The sequence below is a fragment of the Cygnus atratus genome, chromosome 3 (genome assembly GCF_013377495.2).
Source record: "Cygnus atratus isolate AKBS03 ecotype Queensland, Australia chromosome 3, CAtr_DNAZoo_HiC_assembly, whole genome shotgun sequence".
NCBI classification, from domain to species: domain Eukaryota; kingdom Metazoa; phylum Chordata; class Aves; order Anseriformes; family Anatidae; genus Cygnus; species Cygnus atratus.
Window position 1 is genome coordinate 58,408,501 of NC_066364.1, and position 20,319 is coordinate 58,428,819.

Here is a 20,319-nt window from a genome sequence, read left to right on the forward strand (position 1 = left end):
CGAGGCTGGGAATGGGACAAGGCCCAGGTTGAGGGGGTCCATGCCCCGCAGGAGGACCGCGGGGAAAGTTGCGGAGCTCCGCTCGCCCCCGGCCAGCGCCGGGCTCCCCGCCGCCCACCCGGCACGGCACGGCACGGCACGGCACGGCACGCCCCGCACCGGGGCGGCGCGGCTGGCATCGGAAGGCTGGGGGGGGGGGGGAGGGAGCCGCCAACAAAATAATAAAGATAATTAATACGAAAAAGAAGGAGAAAAAAAAAAAAAAAAGCGCAGCGCATCCCTGCCGAAAGGGCCCAAAATAGCGCCAGGCGGCCGCGCGAAGCCTCCTTATTATTCCCCCGGCGTCGGCGCTCGGGGGAGATGCCGCACCTCCGGCGGAGCCCCTGCTCGGGGCCGGGCTTCGGGGCCGGCTTTGGGGCCGGGGGCCGCCGCCGCCCGCCTCGCCGGGTGCCCCGCGCTGCCGCCGCGCCGGAGCCGCGGCCGCGGGAGGAAGAGCGAGCGGCGGCGGCGGCAGTTTCCCCTTTCCCCAGCCCTGGCTCGGCGGGCGCATGCTCACTTGTGCCCGCAGCCCTGGACCATATTTGTCAGGACTGCTCGAGAGCCGGAGAAAGAGAGAGAGAGAATTTGGGGGGGTAAGGAGCGGCGGGTTCCGAGCCGGTCCGCCAGCCGCGCAGGGAGCGGCGCTGGCGGAGGCCGGTGATGGGTTTTGGTTTCGGCCCTAGGTGAGGATGAAAGTTGGAGAGAGCGCGAGAGATAAAGGGAGAGGCGCACCTCCTCTCCCTCCCTTACGAAACGGAGCCGGGGAAGGGGAGGGGGCTTCTCCCCCAGCACCTCGAGCGGCAGGGATGGAAGTTAATGCCGGGGAAAGTGGGCAAGTGGCTCCCAAGTGGCTGGGGAGCGGCCGGGGCGCCGGGTGTCTCCCGAAATAATAAGTGTGTGAGTGTGAAAGAGGAACAAAAGAAAGAGAGAGGTGCCTCGCATTTCTTTTTCCCTTCCCAAACACACGAAGGGAGTACACGGGGATATATATGCTCGCGTTTATATGCACACACAGGCACGCACGCACGTATGTGGATGTGCATATCTATGCATATGGGGGAGGGAGCCGCTGAAATGCGTCGGGGACGGGGGGGGGGAAGGCTTTTTTTGGGGGGAGGGGGCTCCGAAGGGAGGGGGAAGGGAAGGGGAGAGACATTTTGCAGACTTGCCCCACCAATGAGCTTGTCAGTTGGCTCCATTTAATGCCACTTACGGGGCACCGCCGTGCCGCGGGGAACAATGTGATGCGGGTGCAGCCGCCGGGCTCGGGAAAAGGGGGGCGGGGGGGTCGGGAAAAAGGGGGGGCTGCGGCTTGCGGGGGTGCTCGGGGAGGGCGGGAGGAGGAAGGGGGGGCCCCTGCGCTCCGCGCCCCCCCGGGCCCGGCTCTTTGTTCACACGCACGGGAGGACGGGGCGAAGCGCGGGCGCCGGGGGGGGGCAACGCGCGGCCGGGAGGGGTGTGAGAAAGCCCCGTTTTTTTTCGGTCGGAGGCGGCAGGCGGCGGCGGCTGCCGGGAGATACCGGTTGAATGTGCCGTGGGTCCGTCCCCCCCCCCCCGCGCGAAGGCCTGCTCAGCGCACAGCGGAGAGAGTTTGTATTTTCCGTCGCTCCTCCGCACTTTGTCTGGTCGTGCGCGAGAGGTATTTAAAATATAATCATCTCCCAATTTCCGCCATTTTGGGGAAAGTTTGCACACACATGCACATAGCGAAAAAAAAAAAAAAAAAAAGCTCGTAGCGATTTAAGAAAAAAAAAAAAAAAGTCTTTTGCTTGAGTGCTCAGTTCCTGCCTCCGTGCGGTGTGTGCGCCTCGCTGGCTGCGGCAGGCACGGCGGCCGGGGGACGGCGACGACCCCTGCCCGCTGCGGGCTGGGGGCTGCGGGGGGGTCCCCGCCTGTCACCGCCGCTGGCTGCTCGGGGGGGTCCCCGCCGGCCGGCCCCAGGTTGCCGGGGGTGTGCGGCGCTGCCCGCACCCGGGGGGCCCCGAAGGGCCGGGGGGCGGCGGGGGGCGGCGGCGGGGGCTGCTGGCCAAGTTGCGTGCCGGGGTCCGGCTGGGGAAGGGGGGGGGGGGGCGCCGCAGCCGGCCGCCTCTCGTCTCCCCTCCTGTTTTGTGCAGCCGGTGCACGTAACAACAGGATATCGGCACACTTGTTTCTCGCTAACGTGTGTGTGCGAGGCGCTGTTTTCGCGGCGGGGGGAGGGGGAGAAAGATTTTGGGGCGGGGGGGGCGGGGAGGCGCTCCCGCGGAGCGGCCGCCCGGGGCGCGGGGCCAGGGCGAGGCCGGCGGGGCGGCAGCGGCCAGGGCGGGGGGCGAGGCTGGGGGGACCCCGCTTCCCACCCCCATTTCCCCCCCCCCCCCGGCTCCGGGCCGGAGCGTGCGAGCGGCGGAGCGTGAGAGAAAAAAGTTGCTGCGGAGGCTGGGGTTGCGGGTACGCGGGGCCGAGCGGTGCGGGCGGGAGCAGCCCCCTGGGAGGGCGAAGCGCCCCTTCCCCTCCTTCCCTTCCCTTCCCCTCCTTCCCTTCTCTTCCCCTCTTTCCCTTCCCTTCCCTCCCTCCCGCGGGAAGGGGTGACTTCTCCGCCGAGGGATGCCCGGAGATTGGCTGCCAGCGGCCGAGGAGCAAATCCCCGCAACCCCTTAGAAAAAGAGAGCTCGCCCCCCTCCTCCTCTTCCTCCTCTTCCTCCTCCTCCTCCTCCTCGCTGGGGGAGGGGAGGAGGGAGGAGAAGGTGAAGTCTTTTTTCCCGTCCACTCGGAGACAAGCCTCCCTCTCCCGGATCCCCGTCTCGGGGTGGGGTAGGGGGGGGGAGAAAAGGACCCGGTAAACAAGCGGAGTCCCTCTCCAGTTGTGCAACTTCCTCAGGAACGCCCGGCACCCGGTTCCTCTCCCACCCCCGCCGCCGCCCCCGGCCCTGCGCTGCGTTGCGGTGCGGCGGGGGGGGGGGTCAGGCTGCCCCCGCTCGGTTTCATTGCCGGGGGGGGGGCGGGAGAGAAATTTGGGAGAGGAGCGGAGCGACGCTAGAAGCGCTCCCCGTGCCCGCCGCCCCCGGCGCTGCCCGCCTGCAGAGTGCGGAGCGGAGCGGCCGCTTTTGTCTCCGCGCTCCAGGGCGAGACGCGGACCTGAGCTGTTTTTTTTTTTTTTTTTTTCCTCCAGAAAGTTTCAAGTGCAGCAAAACACGCCGTAAAAACTGGCCAAGGAGGGACCTCTGGCGGTAGGCCCCGGGCAGCCGGGCCGGGCCGCGCCGTTCCGGGTGCGCTCCGCTGCCGCCGGCTCCGGGCGAGCGGCTCCGGAGGGGATCCGAATCCGGATCCGGATCCGGCCGGCGGCTCTCGGCGCCGTTTCGCCGCTTGCCCCGCTCGGACGCGGGGCTGAGCCCGCATGGGAAACGCTCCCCGGCCACCAGGCCCTTGCTCGGGCGGTAAGGGTTATAATGTGTGTTATTTTGTAATTACCCGCGCCCAATTAGGCGGGCTGCAGGATGAAATGTAACAAGAGCTGCATTTTCAGTTTGCCTCCTGTTTGGTTCCTTATTTCCCCGGTGCGGCGGAGTGGCATCAGGCGGAGCGGTTTTGCTTTTTGTTTCTGGTCGTGAAGCGCGGCTTTGTAGGGAGTCCCAAAAGTCAGGTGGAAAGCGTAAATGAAACTCGAGAGATGCAAACTCCACTTTACGGTGTTTTAGGAAATTGTCTGCGTTGAGACTCGTCACAGAATTTTCGTGCTGCAAATTGAAAGCCTCCTCAGGCGAGCGGTTCTTTTTACCAAGGAAGTTATCTCATTCCCAGCAGTTCAGATGATTAACATCTGTAAGGGAGAAACTCAGGGAAACTAGCGGTGGAAGGCAGTAAAGCACTCTGTTTAGGTCCTGGTGGTGCCGGGTAGTCGTTTTTTCCCAGCGTGACTTCAGCGGCTTTTGGCTATGGTCTGGTTGGTCTTCTAATGAACGTGGCGTGCTAATGACGGTGGCCGAAGCAGCCGTCTTATTGGATGGGTTTTTGTTGTCAATTGGGCAATTGTAGCGAACTTTGTTTTTATTAGTTGTTGAGTATGTTTCATACTGATTCATGATTTTTTTCTACATTGTTGCTTTTAAAAGTTACAGCTTTCAAGAAAATGATAACACAATGAATCCTTTTCCTCTGACTTTTTCAGTTCTGTTGTGCATCACTTGGGCTGACGTTTGTGGGTTATTCCATTTACTCTTCATCTTTTTTCATACTGCTGGCAAGTAGGATTATCAAATGTAAGTGATGGGTGTGAGGAACCAGTGATTACGTGACACAAGATTTATCGAGGAAAGTGATAGCATGTATGTAGCCACAGCTTATTGTTGCATCAGTACTGAGACTGCTCAGCGCAGTGGAAAATACGAGCTTTACGAATTGTAGATAAAGGAAGGAGGTAAGGATAAATGCAGTAACCAGTATTTAGGAGCTAGAAGAAAGTGCACTAATCGTTTAGGGACTGCAGACCTCGTGGAAGCTGGAAAGAGCAGGCAGAAGCGGAGGAGGAGGGCACGAGTCAGTGAAAAGGAGTGTGCAGAGGCAGAGCGAGTTAACTGGGCAGCTGACTTCTCTTGGTGATGATTTGAAATAGGTCAGGTGATATTCAATGTCAGGGTTTGGTGCGTCACAGTTTTTGAGATGTCTGCACAGGGGAAGAAAGGAGGCATACGCAGAAGTGTTCTCTCACTTTCTGTGTCTGGTTCGGGGAATTAAGAGAAATTCACAAATGGGATTTCAGAGCTGTTGTGCTTCAAGCCTTACGGTCCGAGTAGCTTACACCTCTATTCAGGATGGCACAGCTTGTAACAAGCAGAGGAGACACTTCTTCAGAGCAAGGTGTGGGTTCTCTGAACGAGTTGAAAACTGTGGGTGGTAAATTTCATTAGCTGATGGGATAATTTTGGCATTGGGTAAATACTGGTACTACAGCGCTCTGTGGGTATTTGAAAGTGATGCAGTAGCCAAAGCCTGTGTGTAACAGTAAATGTTACACAGTTTCTAGCTCTGGTACCTGTGTTGGCAGAGACCAGGTTCAGGTGGAGGCATCATAAACCTTTCTTAGCACTGGTGCAGGCTCGCTTTTATCAGAGAGCATGGTCTGCAGTTTGTATTGCATGCGGCCAGGTTCCTTCTGTGAGGAAACAGACTTTAAGCCTACCTGCTGGGAAGCAAGACCAAACACACAGTGTCCCTGGAGAACCTGGCAGGCAGAAAAGCAGCAATAGGTAAAATAAGAGGAAATAATACTAAGGGGGCATCATCAATGGGAAATCTGATCTGATTTCTGTTACAAGTGCTAAGAAGGGCAAAGAATTTTAAGCTTAGGTCCCTCTGTGAATGCCATTCCCACCTATATAGCTCATCTTTAAGATAATTTGTTTGTAATAAACTTCATGAGCAACAGGCAAAATAGTGAAATTGACTCAAACAGCTCTTCAACACACAGAACAGAAGAGTGGCAGAACTGGTGAAAAATAGTTTTTGAAAGCTACTTGAAAAATGAGATTTTGGAGGAAATGTGTAATCTGCAGATACTTCTTTTAATGAAACATTAAAAGAATTAAAACCTTAAATAGATATTTAAAAAGCAGATATTAAAACACAGTGGATAGCCTCAAAGCATTTTACCATTTCCTGCTCTGTTCTTGTTGTGGTTGTTTTTCTTTAAGTAAAGAATCAGGTGCAAAAAGATGAAGGGTGAGAAAGAGATGAGAGTGTGGTGTACCCTGCTGGAGCAGGTGATCGTGAGAAGGAAAGCTGGGCTCACCCCCTTACACCGAGTAGGAAGTACTGCTCTCTGCTCTGCACTGTAGCTATGTGTGACTTTTGGCTTTCCTTTGCTGTCACTGTTGTTGTGAAGCTAGCTTAAAACCAAGTCTGTCTAAAACAAAAAGGGGAGCTTGTGCTGTGTAGGGTAGTTCTGTGTTTGCCTTGGGCAGGGGGATGATTCAGCCCTGGTCACTTTCCCAACCTTACATGCTAAAGTAGACAACGATGTATCCACTCGTACCCTACTGCCAGAGGTTGGTTGGTGTGTTCACAGCTCTGGTACATGGCATTGTCTCCTGCTGATCCTCCTGATTTCCCCTGTGTGCAGGAAAACCACGTCCCTCCTGTGTCCCTTCAGCCTGTGGACGCTATGCTAAGCAGCCTTCTCCTTGGAGATGACCAAAATAATCACCTGCGGTGTTAGGACAAAAAAATGGTGCCTCTGTTTCCACAAACGTCTATCAGGACTGGTGTCTCCAGCTCCCTGGGTGCCTCGAAGGCAGAGGGGAGATTGCTGTGGTTATCAGGACATCACCTTCTCCCTCTTTGTCCCTTGGACCTCACCCTTCCCACTGATTGCTTCCACCTCCTCTGTCTCCCTGTCCCGGGTTTTACCTCTCCAAGCAAGAGCTGATAGCCTGGGATGGAAGCAGACACCAGCTTCCTCTCCTGGAGCAAGGCTGCTCGGCTTTCCTGGCGTGGTACTCGTAGAAGTCCTCAAAAATAAAAATAAAAACACACAGGAACGCATAAAACAAATAGGCATACCGACACAGGCAGGTTATGCCCATCTGGTGGTGCTGACTACTGGCTTTACTGTTGAAACCTCCTCTCTCTGCTGCCTGGTGACCTGTGTTGAATTGGGCCCAGGGGTCAGAAATCATGTATGGTGCTACCTCGTGCTTCTCAAAGGTGGCATCTGAGACTTTCAAAATTTGGGTAGGTGTTGGTTAATTTTTTAAGCACTAACTGAAAGAAAAATTCTTCTATTATTACTTTTTGACGTACTCAGTACAAAACTCTATAATTACTTCAGAAACTACTTACAAGTTTAACTGGCATATCCTCGCCTATTTCTTTGGTTTAAATCTTTAAATAGAGAATCTTTCACCAGGTGAATCCATCTCATTTTTAGTGCTCATATTCTCGTTAAGTATCAGCTCTGTGAAGTACTCATTTATTGCTGAACCAATTGGTAAAAACAAAGGTTTTTCTAAAGGATGTGTCTAATCTTATTTCATATGCATGCTTAGTTTAATGAGTTTACTGTGTATGTCTAAAACAACATTAGTGTTGAAATATTAAAATGCAGCGCACTCCTATAGACATTGCAGCTTACAGCTGTGAAGACTGAAACACAGTTGCATCCCTAATAGTGGAGTTTGGAGATGTTTTTGGAAGGTGACTGTTTCAAGTTCTTACTATGATGGCCTTACCTTCACACCAGATGGCACTCACTGACAGGCATCGGCACAGCACTGTAGTTGCTTGGCCCTGTATTCATCTAGCATTTTTACTACTTTCTGGAAGTGTTGTAGTGACAGAAATGATAGCAAATGAAATTATTATGGAAGGAGTTATACTAGTTCAAAGAGCTACATCGGAGCTTTAAAAATGAAAATGAAAATGAGTAGATAAGATGTTCAGGAGTCTTCTTTCTCCTGTGATTTAGATGTATATATTGCAATGATTTTGTCCTTTTTTTAGTCTCACATTGCTGTAATAATGTAATAGGTCTTTTTCTCCCTTCTTATTATCATTAGTAGAGGGATGTAGACTGATCTTTCATCTGTTCAAATTCAGGAAAGCTGGAAACAGATATTTTGTTAAATGTAATTCCTTTTGGTAAATTCATTTCTATCTGCATCGCCCTGTGACCTTTTCATCCCCAACAAGAACATTTCTGAAAGCTGCAGAAAAGGACCATTATGTGAAAGTACAAGTTGTACCTTTGATTTTAATTTTAAGAGGAAAACAATAATGAATACCTTATCAAACAATAGAATACATCCTTATTTCTGATTGTTACCTAAGGAAACTCTGTTAGGTGCAATTAATTTAAAATTTGTGTGTTCTCTTAAGATAGATGTGCCCTGTACCTTCCTATTACCAAGATTTTACTTTGACTTTTTCAGGCAGTTTACATCCTGCATCAGCAGGCTAGGCTGCAAGGCTTTTTCCCGGTGTCCTTTTTTTTTTTTTTTTTTTTTCCAATTGATTCTATTACAAAGCGTGTCTGTAATGTAAGTGGCACCATCAGAGATGCCAGGACATGATGCAGCGGCTCACTGTTGCTCCTCTCTTCAGGACAGCCACTGCTGCAAGGAAACACTTCCCCACCAACTCCCGAGCCTCTTCCCATTTTTCATTATTCCTTCTGCAGAAACCTTTGGAACATATTTGCCATAATAAACCACGGAGGGGTTGAGTGCTGCGTCCGATAAATAGGATGGTAATTTAGGATTACTTAGAAACCTCAGTTAATACAGAAAGCAGCTTTGTCTGTGCTTAGCCTGCCTAGCTGTGGGTAGCTCATCACACCAGCATGCCTGGAACAGTGCGCTTTATGTCCCCCTTCATGTATTTCTGGGTAGACCGAATTTTCAGCTATTTCTTAGCAGCTTAGGTCTTGTGTTTTTGTGAGAAAGTCTATGTCCCTGCCACCATGCTGCCGTTGAGTTTGGTGCCAGCCCACTCGAGTTGCTCTGCTGTGATGCTGAAGACTGGATTCCTGGTGGGCTTCAGCTCTACAATGCCCCATGCCCGGGCTCAGATAGAGACTGCCCAGGTCGTGTTGTTGGAGCTGCCCTAAGGTAGGGTGGCAGGTATTACCTGGTAGAGATTTTAAAAGACAAGGTCTAGGGATTTAGGGAATTTCTCAGTTTGCACTGAACTTGTGTGGGTTTATTGATGTATTTTAAAATTAATTTTTGTGCATCGACAATATGTTTTTCAGTATTTTCTCATAGAGGAGTACTAAAATGAGGGATCGGAAAGACACTTTAAATGATGTACTTCTTAATTCAAATGTGTCACGTGAAGCACATGTCCTTTTGTCAGAGAGCCTTCTGTAGGCACAGAGAGCTGTTGACCCCATCTCTGAGCCCTGCCTGACGTGGAGTGAAGGGGAGCACAGATGCTTTCACCATGGGCGGTGGTTCCTGACTGAAGGCCTGCTTCGGAGCAGTTGTGTGCTGGCTGTAGTGTAGTGAAAGTGCTGATGGTGTGAGGTGTTGCTCGGGGTGGTAAGGACTGTACGGTCCTGCTGCACATGAGAAGGAAACTGAGGAGAAACACAAGGGAGATCATACTGCAGACACAATGCTGGAGTAGTACCTCTCTGTAGTGGTGGTGTTCGATTGATTGGTGCATTTTTTCTAATGAAGAAAAATGTACATTTGAATATTTTTCACACAGCAGAATTAATTAGCTAAGCATTATTCTCCTAAAACTTTCAGTCGAAAACTTCTGGAAGACCTGCATTTCCTTCTGCTTGGTTTGCATCTTCTTCTGTTATCTGTGAGTGAACAAATGTTATGCTCAGTCTTTTTTTTTTTTTTTGTGGAAATTTCAGATTTTTACAGTATTAATAGACACTCATGGAAACTTGATTTTGGGAGTGGGACCTAAGTTAAAAGTTAAAACGAATTAAAAAACAAGTTCAAGCAACCAAGGAAACTTGTCTACCTATTTGAATTTCAAATACCGATCCTTGCAGGGAAAGTTTGCAGGCAGTCTGCAGACAGAGTATGAGGTTTAGAAAGTGTTTGTTAAAGAGTTTAGAGAGTGTAAGTTTGAAAAGAGAGAAGCTTTTGCTGATAGTTCACAAACTGAAGACAGAACTCATTTTGCAACAGATTGCTTCGGCTGCTAGGCACAGCACAGAAGTCCCTCAGAAAGAAAATGAATGAGTCAGATTTCACATCAAGAAAATATTAAATTAGGTGTCAGGACACAAATTTTAAGATCAGTGGGTTTCTAAGAAGCAGAAAGGAAGAATTTGGTGCTAGTCCCAGATGGCTGCTAAAACCATTTGCAGTTCAGTGTAATTGATGTCATCTTTGTGATGGTGAGAAGTGCTGGGCCAAAGGCAAGGGCCAGTGGCATGTGTAATGCAAGTGTTGCTTGTGCAGGTTTTTGGAGGTAAACGCTTACCACAGGATGGGGTGTCCAAATCCACTCTTTCTGAAGATAAATATTTTCTCTTCTGTTTCTACTGTACTGAAGTGGAGGGTTCTGGTAAAATAAGGTCTTGCAAAGCTGAAGTTTCCCTCCTGCGTATGTACTTGTCTACGTCTAAATGAATTTTACAAATACAAATCAAATATTTGGTGAAACTATATGGAGACAGGCAAGGAATATCTGGGTCTCCTGCGTCACACAATGAAAATGACAGACAGTTTCAAATTCATTTTGCAATTTTAATTTGAACTTGGGTAAATCTTTCCCATCAGCGTGTTATGAGATATTCAGTAAAACTTTAATATCTTCTATACTTAATAAGTTCTTTAAATCAGTTCTTAATATATTTCTGTCTCATGTTTCCCAGAACAAATGGTTTTCTTTATGTGTACTTAACATGTGTTTTCCCCATGTCAATTTATTTGCAATTGGAAATTTCTCATTTCTCTCCAGTTCTCATTGCTAACCTCCGAGTGTATAAAGCAGGGATTACATTTTACAGTTTTCCAAAGATTTTCCCTTGTTTATCACTGTCATCACTTGTCCACATTGTCAGCGTCCTGAGAAGTGTTTAATACTAATCCATGGAGTGCTTTTGAAGAAATGTCCAGTGAAATGATTATTAGACCATTTTTAGCATTTTCAGATTTTTTCTTCTTATTTTTTTTTAGTGCATGCATCATGAATGAATCTGCCGCTAGTGGAAATGGTCAAGAGTTTGATGTATTTAGTGCTATGGACTGGAAGGACGGCATAGGTACTTTGCCGGGAAGCGACTTAAAGGTAAGATTTGTAATTTTTAATAAGAAAGATACAAATTTTAAATGCCAGAGGAGTGTATTTCACAAGCTGGTGTATAGGTATCTCCTTTTATGAATAAAACATGAATCTGCAGCTCAGAGTTAAGAGACTGTAGCCTGTTAGCTTTTAGCTCTGGAGTTTCTTGATTCAGTTTCTGGTGCTGGCAAAGACAACAGTCATCCCCGTAGGAAGGCATAAATTAGCACTGCCTCACTATACAGACAGAAGTAATCAAGTGCACAAGAAATCTCAAAATTTAAGTATGAAAATTCAGTCCACTTACATTGCTGTCTCACTAAGAATCCCTGTACTGTCACTGACTTTCACGGTCTCATATTCTTAGTTCTTTTTATTTCTAAAAATAGTTTATTTTTTTTTTTCTGTGCTTTTGTCATGTGGGTGCCTAGCAAAATGAATAAAGTGAGTGCTTCTAAGGTTGGTATAGTTTAGAGATTAGAATGGCATTGGAATAGTACTTTTAATTAAATTTTTCACACTGCATGCATTTATCCAAGTAAATTATAACAATTCTATTTTCAAAATATTTTATGTATTACTTTTTTTTTTTAATGTAATACTTTTTACCATGTCCTCGTCTGCATTAGCTAAAAATACAGCGTTGGTATTAAAGATTTCTTGCACTATTTTTCCTGTTGATTGTAGTTGATATTTTCCTATAATTCCATTTAGACTAACATTGATGAGGTTTTCTCACAGTCTGCTTTTTAATTGGAATCTCACAAATTTGTTAGAAAATGTGAGTTCTTAAAGGAACTTTATATCCCTTGGTGCCTAATAAAATTTCTTGTGTTGAAAAGTTAAAAACGTGTGAAATTTGGGATACATGTGTTGTGCATGGTTTTTGTTGTGTTTTTGTTTGTTTGTTTGTTTGTTTTGTTTGTTTGGTTGGTTGGTAGGTTTGGTTTGTTTTTAGAAAACAGAATCATAGAATAAAGTCACAGATTAATTTTCTTTGGAAAGAAGCTCAAGACTTTCTAGTCTGACACCTCATTCAAAACAGGGCCAATCTAGTTCAGGCTGCTCCATGCCTTCTCCAGGACACGTCAGACTGTCTCTAGGGCTGGAAATTCCACCACCTCTGGGCAAACTGTTCCAGTATTTGACTACTCTCATGGTGTTTTTTTCCTTTCACTGATAGGATGCATGACAGAATATCCTGAGTTGGAAGACTCACAAGGATCATCAAGTCCAACTCCTGGGTCCACACAGGACCACTCAAAAACCAGACCCTATGTCTGGGAGCATTGTCCAAACAATTCTTGAACTCTGGCAGTCTCAGTGCCATTACCACTGCCCTGGGGAGCCTGTCTGGTTGCAGAACCTTTCCCTAACACCCAGCCTGAACCTCCCCTGTCCCAGCTCCATGCCATTCCCTCGGGTCCTATCACAGGTCATCAGAGAGAAGAGATTTGCATACTGTGCCAATGCACATGACATCCTGTGCACTGAAGGCAGTATTTAGTAAAACAAAATTATTTTTAACAGTACATTTTAGCAGTACAGCCAAACACCCAGAAATACTGATTCCTTATGCTGATACTGCCTTGGTATAAGGGGATGAGATTATCCTCCAGAAAAAATCTTTCCCCATTAGGAGATTGTGCCTGTTGCCTGGATCCATCCTCTTTATATCCTCACATTGAGTACTTGAAGACAGCAGTTAAATCTCTCCTTTTGTTCTTAAGATGGAACAAGCAAGTTTCCTCAGCATCTCCTAACCTGTCATCTGATGCAGCCTCTGTTTGTTCTGGTGGGCATCTGTGGGACTTGCTCCCATACATCAATGTCTTTCTTGTACTGGATACAGCAGTCTGTATCTGGTCTCACTAGAACTGAGCTGAGGTGAATAGTCAGATGCCTTGACCAGATGGCTACCCTCTTGCTAAAACAGCCCCAGATGCTTTTGGCCTTCACTGCCTGAGGGAATGTCATGAAGCTGCAACAGAGGAGGGTCAGGCTGGGTGTTAGGAAAAGGTTCTTCACTCAGAGGGTTGTTCGGGCACTGGAACAGGCTCCCAGGGAAGTGGTCATGGCCCTGAGCCTGCCAGAGTTCAAAAAGCCTTTGGACAACGCTCCCAGACACATGGTCTGATTTTTGGGTGGTCCTGTGAGGAGCCAGGAGTTGGACTCAATGGTCCTTGTGGGTCCCTTCCAACTCAGGATATTCTGTGATTCCTTTCTGCCATGGTGTGTTGTCTTGTGTTCAGCTTGCCCTCTGGGATCCACAGGCCTTTTTCTGCAAAGCTGCTTTCACACAGCCAGTCTCAGGCTGTACTGCTGCATGCTTTTATTCCATCCCAGACGCAAGGCCTTGCATTTGCTTCTGCAGAACTTTATGAGATCTTAGCCCATTTCTTCAGTGTGTAGAGGTTTTTTTCTGAACAGCAGCAGCCCAGCCCTCCAGTGTATCAACGACACTCTCCGATTTGGTAATTTGCTTTTGCTGCCCATACACATATAGAACCCTTTCTTGTTGACTTTGCTATTTTCTTCTCCTGCTGAGCTTTGGGTTTCCTAATTCCATCATTGTACTCTTGGGCAACATCTCTGTACACCTTCTATGTATAATGTTTCCCCAGTGTTACCTTCTGCATACTTCCTTTTCCATTAATTTAAAGTCATAAGTTCCCAGTTCATTCATGCTGGCCCTCATCCACATTTCCTTAACTTCTTGCACATTGGCATACATCTTGTGGTGTGAAAAGGTTTACCCTGGAGATACGTAGCTTGCCTGGGCCCATTTACCTTTTCAAAATCTGCTCTCCTGAAATTCAGTGCTTTTATTTCATTTTGCTCGCTTCTCTCAGGATTTCAGGCTCCACCATCTTGTGGTCACTGCTGTGAAGGCTGACATCAGCCTTCATGTCCCTAACCAGTTCTGTATTTTTTAATAAGTTCAGAGTTTTAAAATACCTTTATATTTTAATAAGAGAAATTGTGTTAAAGGCAAGCATAACACCGAAAAGTTGGAAGAAGGAACAAGAGGGTACAAAGCAAGAAAGTATAATATCATATAAATCACTAGTACTTACTTTGTTCAGTTCTGGTTGCCCTGTGTCAAAAGAAACAAAACAGAGGGAAAGGTTGGGTCGTTAATTAGTAGAGGAATGGGAAAACTCTACTAAGCACAAAGCAAGTAAAATAACTAGGGAGGTGTAGCTGAGTGTAATTTCAAGAAATCATGTAAGATTCTTCACATCCTGGAGGAAAGCCTGGACTTCATTTTAAGATTGGTCTTATGGCCAGCTGATTATTAGGGCACAAACAAGATACTAGATTTTTGGACAGAGGTTCATTCTTTAGTCCAGGCATTAGAGAAACAATGAGAGGTCAGATGGTGATGTACATAGAATAATGAAAGATTATTCTTCAGAGATGACAGGCCAGATAGCATTTTTGTTTGTTTGTTTGTTTGCTTTTAGTAATGCAAGAGCAAGGAGATACTCAAGGAAACTGAAATGAAGCCATTCTAAAACTGACTGAAGGAAGAATATTTTCCAACAATGCAAAATTACCCTGAGGAGCTCAGTGGACCAAAGAATATCAAGACTCAGTGAAGACTAGACATTCATGTAAATAACAAAACAATTAAGGGTGTTAGAATAGTAAGGATTTTAAGCTTTCAAAAGAATTGTAACAACTTATTTTTCAGGGTTGCTTCTAAATAATGACAGTGAAAAGGGTGACTAATCTCTTGAAGCCGTAAACATGCTCGTAGAAAATACATTATGTTCTTTGTGGAATTCTGAGAATAGGGTTGATTTGAATGGTCTACCTGAATTTTCCCATTTAAAGCCTATTTTAATACTGTGTTCTAGACCTCAAGAAAATGGCCTTATGTAGCAGTTACTTCTTGTAAACTTGTATGTGTCTTTAAAAAAAATTTAATATCCTTGTTCCACTAAAGACATTGAACCATTGCCATGTATTTACACTGAAATACAATTGAAAACCCTGTAGTAGCCGTGTGCACAAATCCAAAGATTGTATTTTTCTTGATTGGTAATAGATTGGAGTTCCTGTTTTTTATGCAATAAATAATATGCGATAGCTGAACTCTGTAGTGAGTAATGTATTGCTCACATACCCAGCCTCATCAACAGAGGTTATCAGGCAAGCATAGCTGATATAGCTGTATGTAGCTAGCAAGAGGAACCATTTTTTTTTAAGAAACACTTCATTTTTGTGAATACAAGTTCCTCCGTAAATGAAACCTGGTGACAACCATTTTAAGTAATGTCAAACACTTGAAATATTTACAAATAACTTTTCTCAATGTTCTCTAGACTTTGTTCATATTTAACTTTTCTTATGATGCAGAAAAACAACCAGATATAGGTAATTACTCTTTTTTTCTTTTTGTTATAAAATCCTATGGCAAGTTTCATGCCTACTAGACTTCAGTGAGATAGACAGCACCAGGGGGGCAGTCATTTCCCAGCTTAATGAAAATGAGGGAGCCATGTCAAGCCTCTGTTCTCAGCCATCCTATGGTCTCTTATGTATACGTCTGTACCAAAATCAGTAAAATGCTGATAATGTTCTCTTCCCATGATTTTGTGCCGTGTTAATTGTTAGATTTTTGTCATCCATAATTGGAGGAGGCTGTAGAAACACATTCTCATAACAGATTTCCTTAAAACTTGTTAGTAAAAATAGGCTTAAAATTGTTAATATTTCTTGAACACTGTTCTGAGCATTCTCTATGACAGATGAATACTGAATATTTGTGGAAAACGCTAGAATTTCAAATTATACAGGGGAAAAGGAGAATTAAAAATTATACAGCATGATGCGCTGTAGACCAGGAAGAAAAATTTTAGCATTGTATATCGGGAGTTCTTTCAAGATGTGTAAATAAAACAGAAAATTCCAGTTTAAAATAGTTTACAAATCACAGAATGCCTTCATGTGGCAGGCTAAGTAATATATGCTCTTCTGAAAAATGTCAGTGCTCACCAGTTACTCTGCATGGTGTGAATGTGAATGTGAAATCCCTTTTTTTTTTTTTTCTTGAAATCCGTGTGCTGAGTGCAGGCAGTAACACCATCACTTCAAGATTTAAATGTACTCATTAAATTGGAAAAGCTGTAATAATTTATAATTACTTCCTATCGTGGTGACAGAGGTTTATGAAGCACTTCATAATGAGTTTGATTTCCAGTGCTTGTGCTTTGAAAGTAAACTGTTACATACCGCACGGACAGAGTTTTGGTCATCATTTCCAACTTGCAAATTGTGATTGCACTGAAAAAAGAGATAAAAATAAATTTGATGGTGAAGAAATTAACACGTAGATAGATCTGGGCAGCTAATATTGCAGAAAACCAGCTATAATAGCGGAACATGAATGGTAGAATAATGGTCAGCTAAGGAGCAGTGCTGGGTGTTTCCAGCCAAGAAAGTAAGGAAGGTAGCCGTGATTCAGAGCACCGTATTTCGGACTTCACAGGTGCAACAGCTCAAGGCAGTAGCATGCATCTACTAGAACCTGCCCGTTTTAGAACCTGCCCGTTCTAAAATCCATTCACTCTGTAGTGAGATAATTAACGTTTTGAAAACAAGTTACTTTTTCCTCGTGTGATTATATGGCAGAAATACCAGCAGTGTTTCAGGCAGTGACTAACTGCAGTGCTTTCTTTGTGTAAGGCCAGTTCTCTTCTCCTGCAGTAGCATGGGCTACACTTCAAATCAGAGGAGCCAGTTCTCCATCAGGCTGAGGGTTTCTGCAGGAAACATCAACTACTGGGCACCAGTTAAATCGCTGCCCTACCAGGAAGGCATATTTAAGAGAGGTGCTGGATTCTCTTCAGGGAAGCTGGGAAGGAGTAGTATAGGGAGGAGAAAGCAAGGCAGGATACACTTTTCTCGGATCATGTGTGAGCCCCAGCAGATGTACCTAGTGGTCTTTCACCACCTGGAAATACCTTTCTTCTCTTGCATTCTAATGTAATTACTCAGCCCGTGCTGTGCTTCATTGCCATGGATTTTTGGTTAACTCTGTGCATTGCGATAAAATGTGATGTTACCTTTACCTTTGTAAAAAAGAAAGACCAGCCAGGAAATTTTACTATTAAAATTGCTAAAACTCCAAAGTCAAGAAATGCCAGAATTAAGTTTGCCTTTGGATCTTTAATTGGGCTTCCCCACGAGCAGTCATGAGTCCCCATGAGTCATTAGAGTCTTTAATTATTGGATCACATGCTATTTTACCACAAAATCTACTACACTGAAGAAATGGGAATGAAACATAGTTATTTAGTAAATAGTGATTTTCTACTGCATTGTTTGCTGTATATGCTCTGAGACTTGTAAATATCCAGGCAGAGGATTTCAGGAAGAAAAAGGAATAGTTTTGTGATTGGTGCAGGTCAACACCACACAGGAAGGCTTGGTGCTGCATTTGCTCATACCACAGCCTTCCTATGTGGTGCTGAACGACTCGCTGAAACCAAAACTTTGGCAGGTAGCCATTTGTTTTGTATTTGTCATTTGTTTGGTTTCCCTGGGAGATATTAACATCTGGTATTTAGAAATGTTCTGGCTGCAATAATTTGGAGCCAGGGGTGCTCTATAGGTCAGGTTCTGGATCAATAAGCATCTTGCCAGTCAGGAGCATAAATATGTCCAACAGAGCCTTGACTTCTGGCTCTGGCATGGATTTATTTGTTACCTTAAGAAAACCTCTTTGGTTGCAATTTCCTAGTCAAGTGGAGATAAGACAGACTGAGTTTGCAGTGGGGAGACATCACTGAGAAGCCCTCTGGTGCTAAGATAATTCTTGAGCAATCTGGAGGGAAAAGTTTGAAGAGACTGAAAATGTCTAAGAATAAAGTAGCTAATAGCTAAGTTTCCTCCAGACAAGGCTGAGGTCTGGGGAAATGTCAGTCTCTTACTAGAGGTATACATATGTCAGTCTCTCTTACTAAAATTGTATGTTTGCTGATGGTACCTAGGCTTTCAGCTGAGAGTGATAAAGAGAATGTTCCTTTTATTATTTGGGGGGCGAAAGTTGTAATGTGATAGTAATCCTTTCAACTGTTTCTTGTTTGTGCCTGCCAGGATAGGAGAGAAAGGTTGCTTTTGCATACAGATTGTTAGCTCTTCTTTATTACTTCAGGATCTGCTTATGGCAGTGGTACTGAAGCATCTTAAAATCAATTGAGGATTGCTTGAAGTACCTGACTTCCTTGCTGACAGCATCATGACAGAAATGAATGATTCCAGCGTGGGGGTCGTGGATCAAAATCACTGCCTGTTGATCGTGGTGTGGAATTTAATCTTTGCTGATGAGGATTTAGGGAGGTCTAAATAGCCCAGGATCCTGCTTAGCTTATTTGTCTTTTGCCATGTTGGAGCGTGCAGGCTGGATCTGTCCTCATCTCTAAATGAGGGGAATAGCCAGGTGCTGGGACTCATTTCCCTAACCTTCTGTATACGTGAAAGAATCAAAATTTTGTGACCAGACAAGCTCCAGAAGTCAGGTGCTTGACAAGCACTTTGAAACAAGCTGGGAGCAGAGTTCTCAGACTGATGAAGAGCTAGGAAGAGGTATTCTTATTTCTTTTTGTGAGTGGCTGAGAACAGACATATTGTTTCAGGAGTAATTTTGCAATGCATTGTAACAGTAATTGATAGAGTGCCTCAAGCTTTTTAAATACATACTCCTTGTTATTTCAGGTTTGTTGTTTGTTTGTTGTCGTTTTGTGTTTTTTTTGAAGAAAATAAGCAGTCATTCTGCTTTCAAACAATAGAGAGTAAATAAGACTGACATCACTAGTTGAAGAAAGAGTATAAAAATACCCAACAGCTGCCTCATTTTCTGAATACTATCCAGCCCGTGCCTGAGGCAGGGGTTCTGTGGAAAAAATAGTATGTGATCATTCATGTGAAGACTTTATCACACACACACACACACACACACACACAGAAAAAGGGGTATGGTTGAATAGACAAGTTCTGACATTTACTAACTTATTCAGATTAAATAATATTTTTTAAAAGTTTGGCATGTAATAGGAGATGGTTGGACATGTAATGTCTATAGGCGATTCCTTTGATCTGAAGAGAGGAAGAGCTGTAGAATGCCAGAAAGACCTTAATTTGTATGAGCAGTCTCACTGAAGTCACTGGGGATGTTCAGGACTGAAATCAAGAATGTTTGCTAGGTAGAGATCAGAGTATAGTTTTTTGTATTCCTGGTGTCCCAGGGCCCTCTTTACAGAGTGTTGTATAATTCCATCACTTAAGTCCAGTTATTTCATAGACATGATGAGCATTTACCCAATCTATTTGTTTTGGATAACACAAAATTTGCACGTTTCATCTGAGCTAGTCCATAATCACACTGCTTTGTGGTCAAGATAAGTTTTATTCTTGAAGTTACTGTCAGGGTGCAGTAACAATTGTATTCATTGCTATGAATTCTGTGTCCTAATCTTGCCCAGTAGATGGTACTGTTGGCCACGTTTTGTAATTTATTTTAAAGTGTATTAAAATTCTTTTTTTTTTTCTTCTTTGTCTTCTGCATTTGATTTGCTCATTTTTTTTCCTTTTTATTTCTGCCTCCTCTCCCACATAATATTTTTACCTCATAGAAAACAATAGTAGTCTTTATTCTGGTTTGATCTCTCTGTGTACTGATGAGATCTCACACATTCCTAAAAGGGCGGAAGTAACAGTATGTTGAGTTAATAAGATCTTTGTTGCTCTGAAGTAGACACATACGGTAGTAGGGAATTAATTTAGAATGGGTTGTATATATTTTTCCCAATAGGTATGAGTTTCTAAGAACTAATCTGCAATATGGTAGACTGTTGTAATTGTTTGCAAAGTTATTTTCATCTCACATTGAATGACAGATATACTGAGTATTTTTATGAAATCTGAAGCAAGATAACTAAAAGCCCTTTCAACATATAATTACCCTAAATAAAACTACAGAAAGCCTCCCAGCCTGCATGATAAAACAGATAACTTCTATTAGAAATAAAATGTCCTAAAGCCACTGGAAAAGGTACAGAGGAAATCCATCTGTAGAATTATGCATTATCAGGTTCTGGACCCCTTTCATTGAGAAAAAGTGAATTTCCCAGTTGAGTGCAGCACATGGTGGGCAAGGCTGATCAAGAGGCTGGAGTACCATTTTCACACGAGGAACAGAAGCAGCTTGTGTTTAGCCTGGCAAAATGAAGCTTGAGGGTGCATAATTCCTAACTTCAGATGTATACCCAGAGAGTAAGCACTGTGGAGAGGGAAGCGGTGTTTAATCCATAGAGTAATGTTGTGTTAAGAACAAGTGGGCATACACTGACTGTGAATAAAGTAAATGGAAAGTCAGAAGAAGTTTTTTTGAGAAAGAGCTTCTGGAAAGTTGTTCTTGTTGTTGTTGTTGTTGTTTTGAGAAAGAACATTAAAGAAATGTTGCGTGAAAGAGCATTGAAGACTTTCAGTAGAGTTTACAAAAAATTGGGCAATTCTCCCTTTGCAGCTGAACTGTTTATGAAATAC

The 20,319-nt window shown here is 44.8% G+C and overlaps 1 protein-coding gene across 6 annotated transcripts in view; it reads left to right on the top strand.

Moving 5' to 3' along the window:
• Positions 1-514: 514 nt before the first annotated feature.
• L3MBTL3 (L3MBTL histone methyl-lysine binding protein 3) overlaps positions 515-20,319 on the top strand; it is an 87,274-nt gene continuing 67,469 nt past the window's right edge. Inside the window, exons 1-3 of one of the 6 annotated variants that reach the window (XM_035538894.2) lie at positions 555-632; positions 9,264-9,324; positions 10,659-10,770. In XM_035538894.2, coding sequence (XP_035394787.1) covers positions 10,669-10,770 — 102 coding nt within the window. In that variant the 5' untranslated portion in view covers positions 555-632; positions 9,264-9,324; positions 10,659-10,668. Of the gene's footprint in view, positions 633-1,200; positions 1,290-1,634; positions 1,679-2,408; positions 2,467-3,278; positions 3,453-9,263; positions 9,325-10,658; positions 10,771-20,319 lie in introns of those variants that run through there. The other 5 variants (XM_050709922.1, XM_035538892.2, XM_035538895.2 and 2 more) reach the window with 5 other exon arrangements.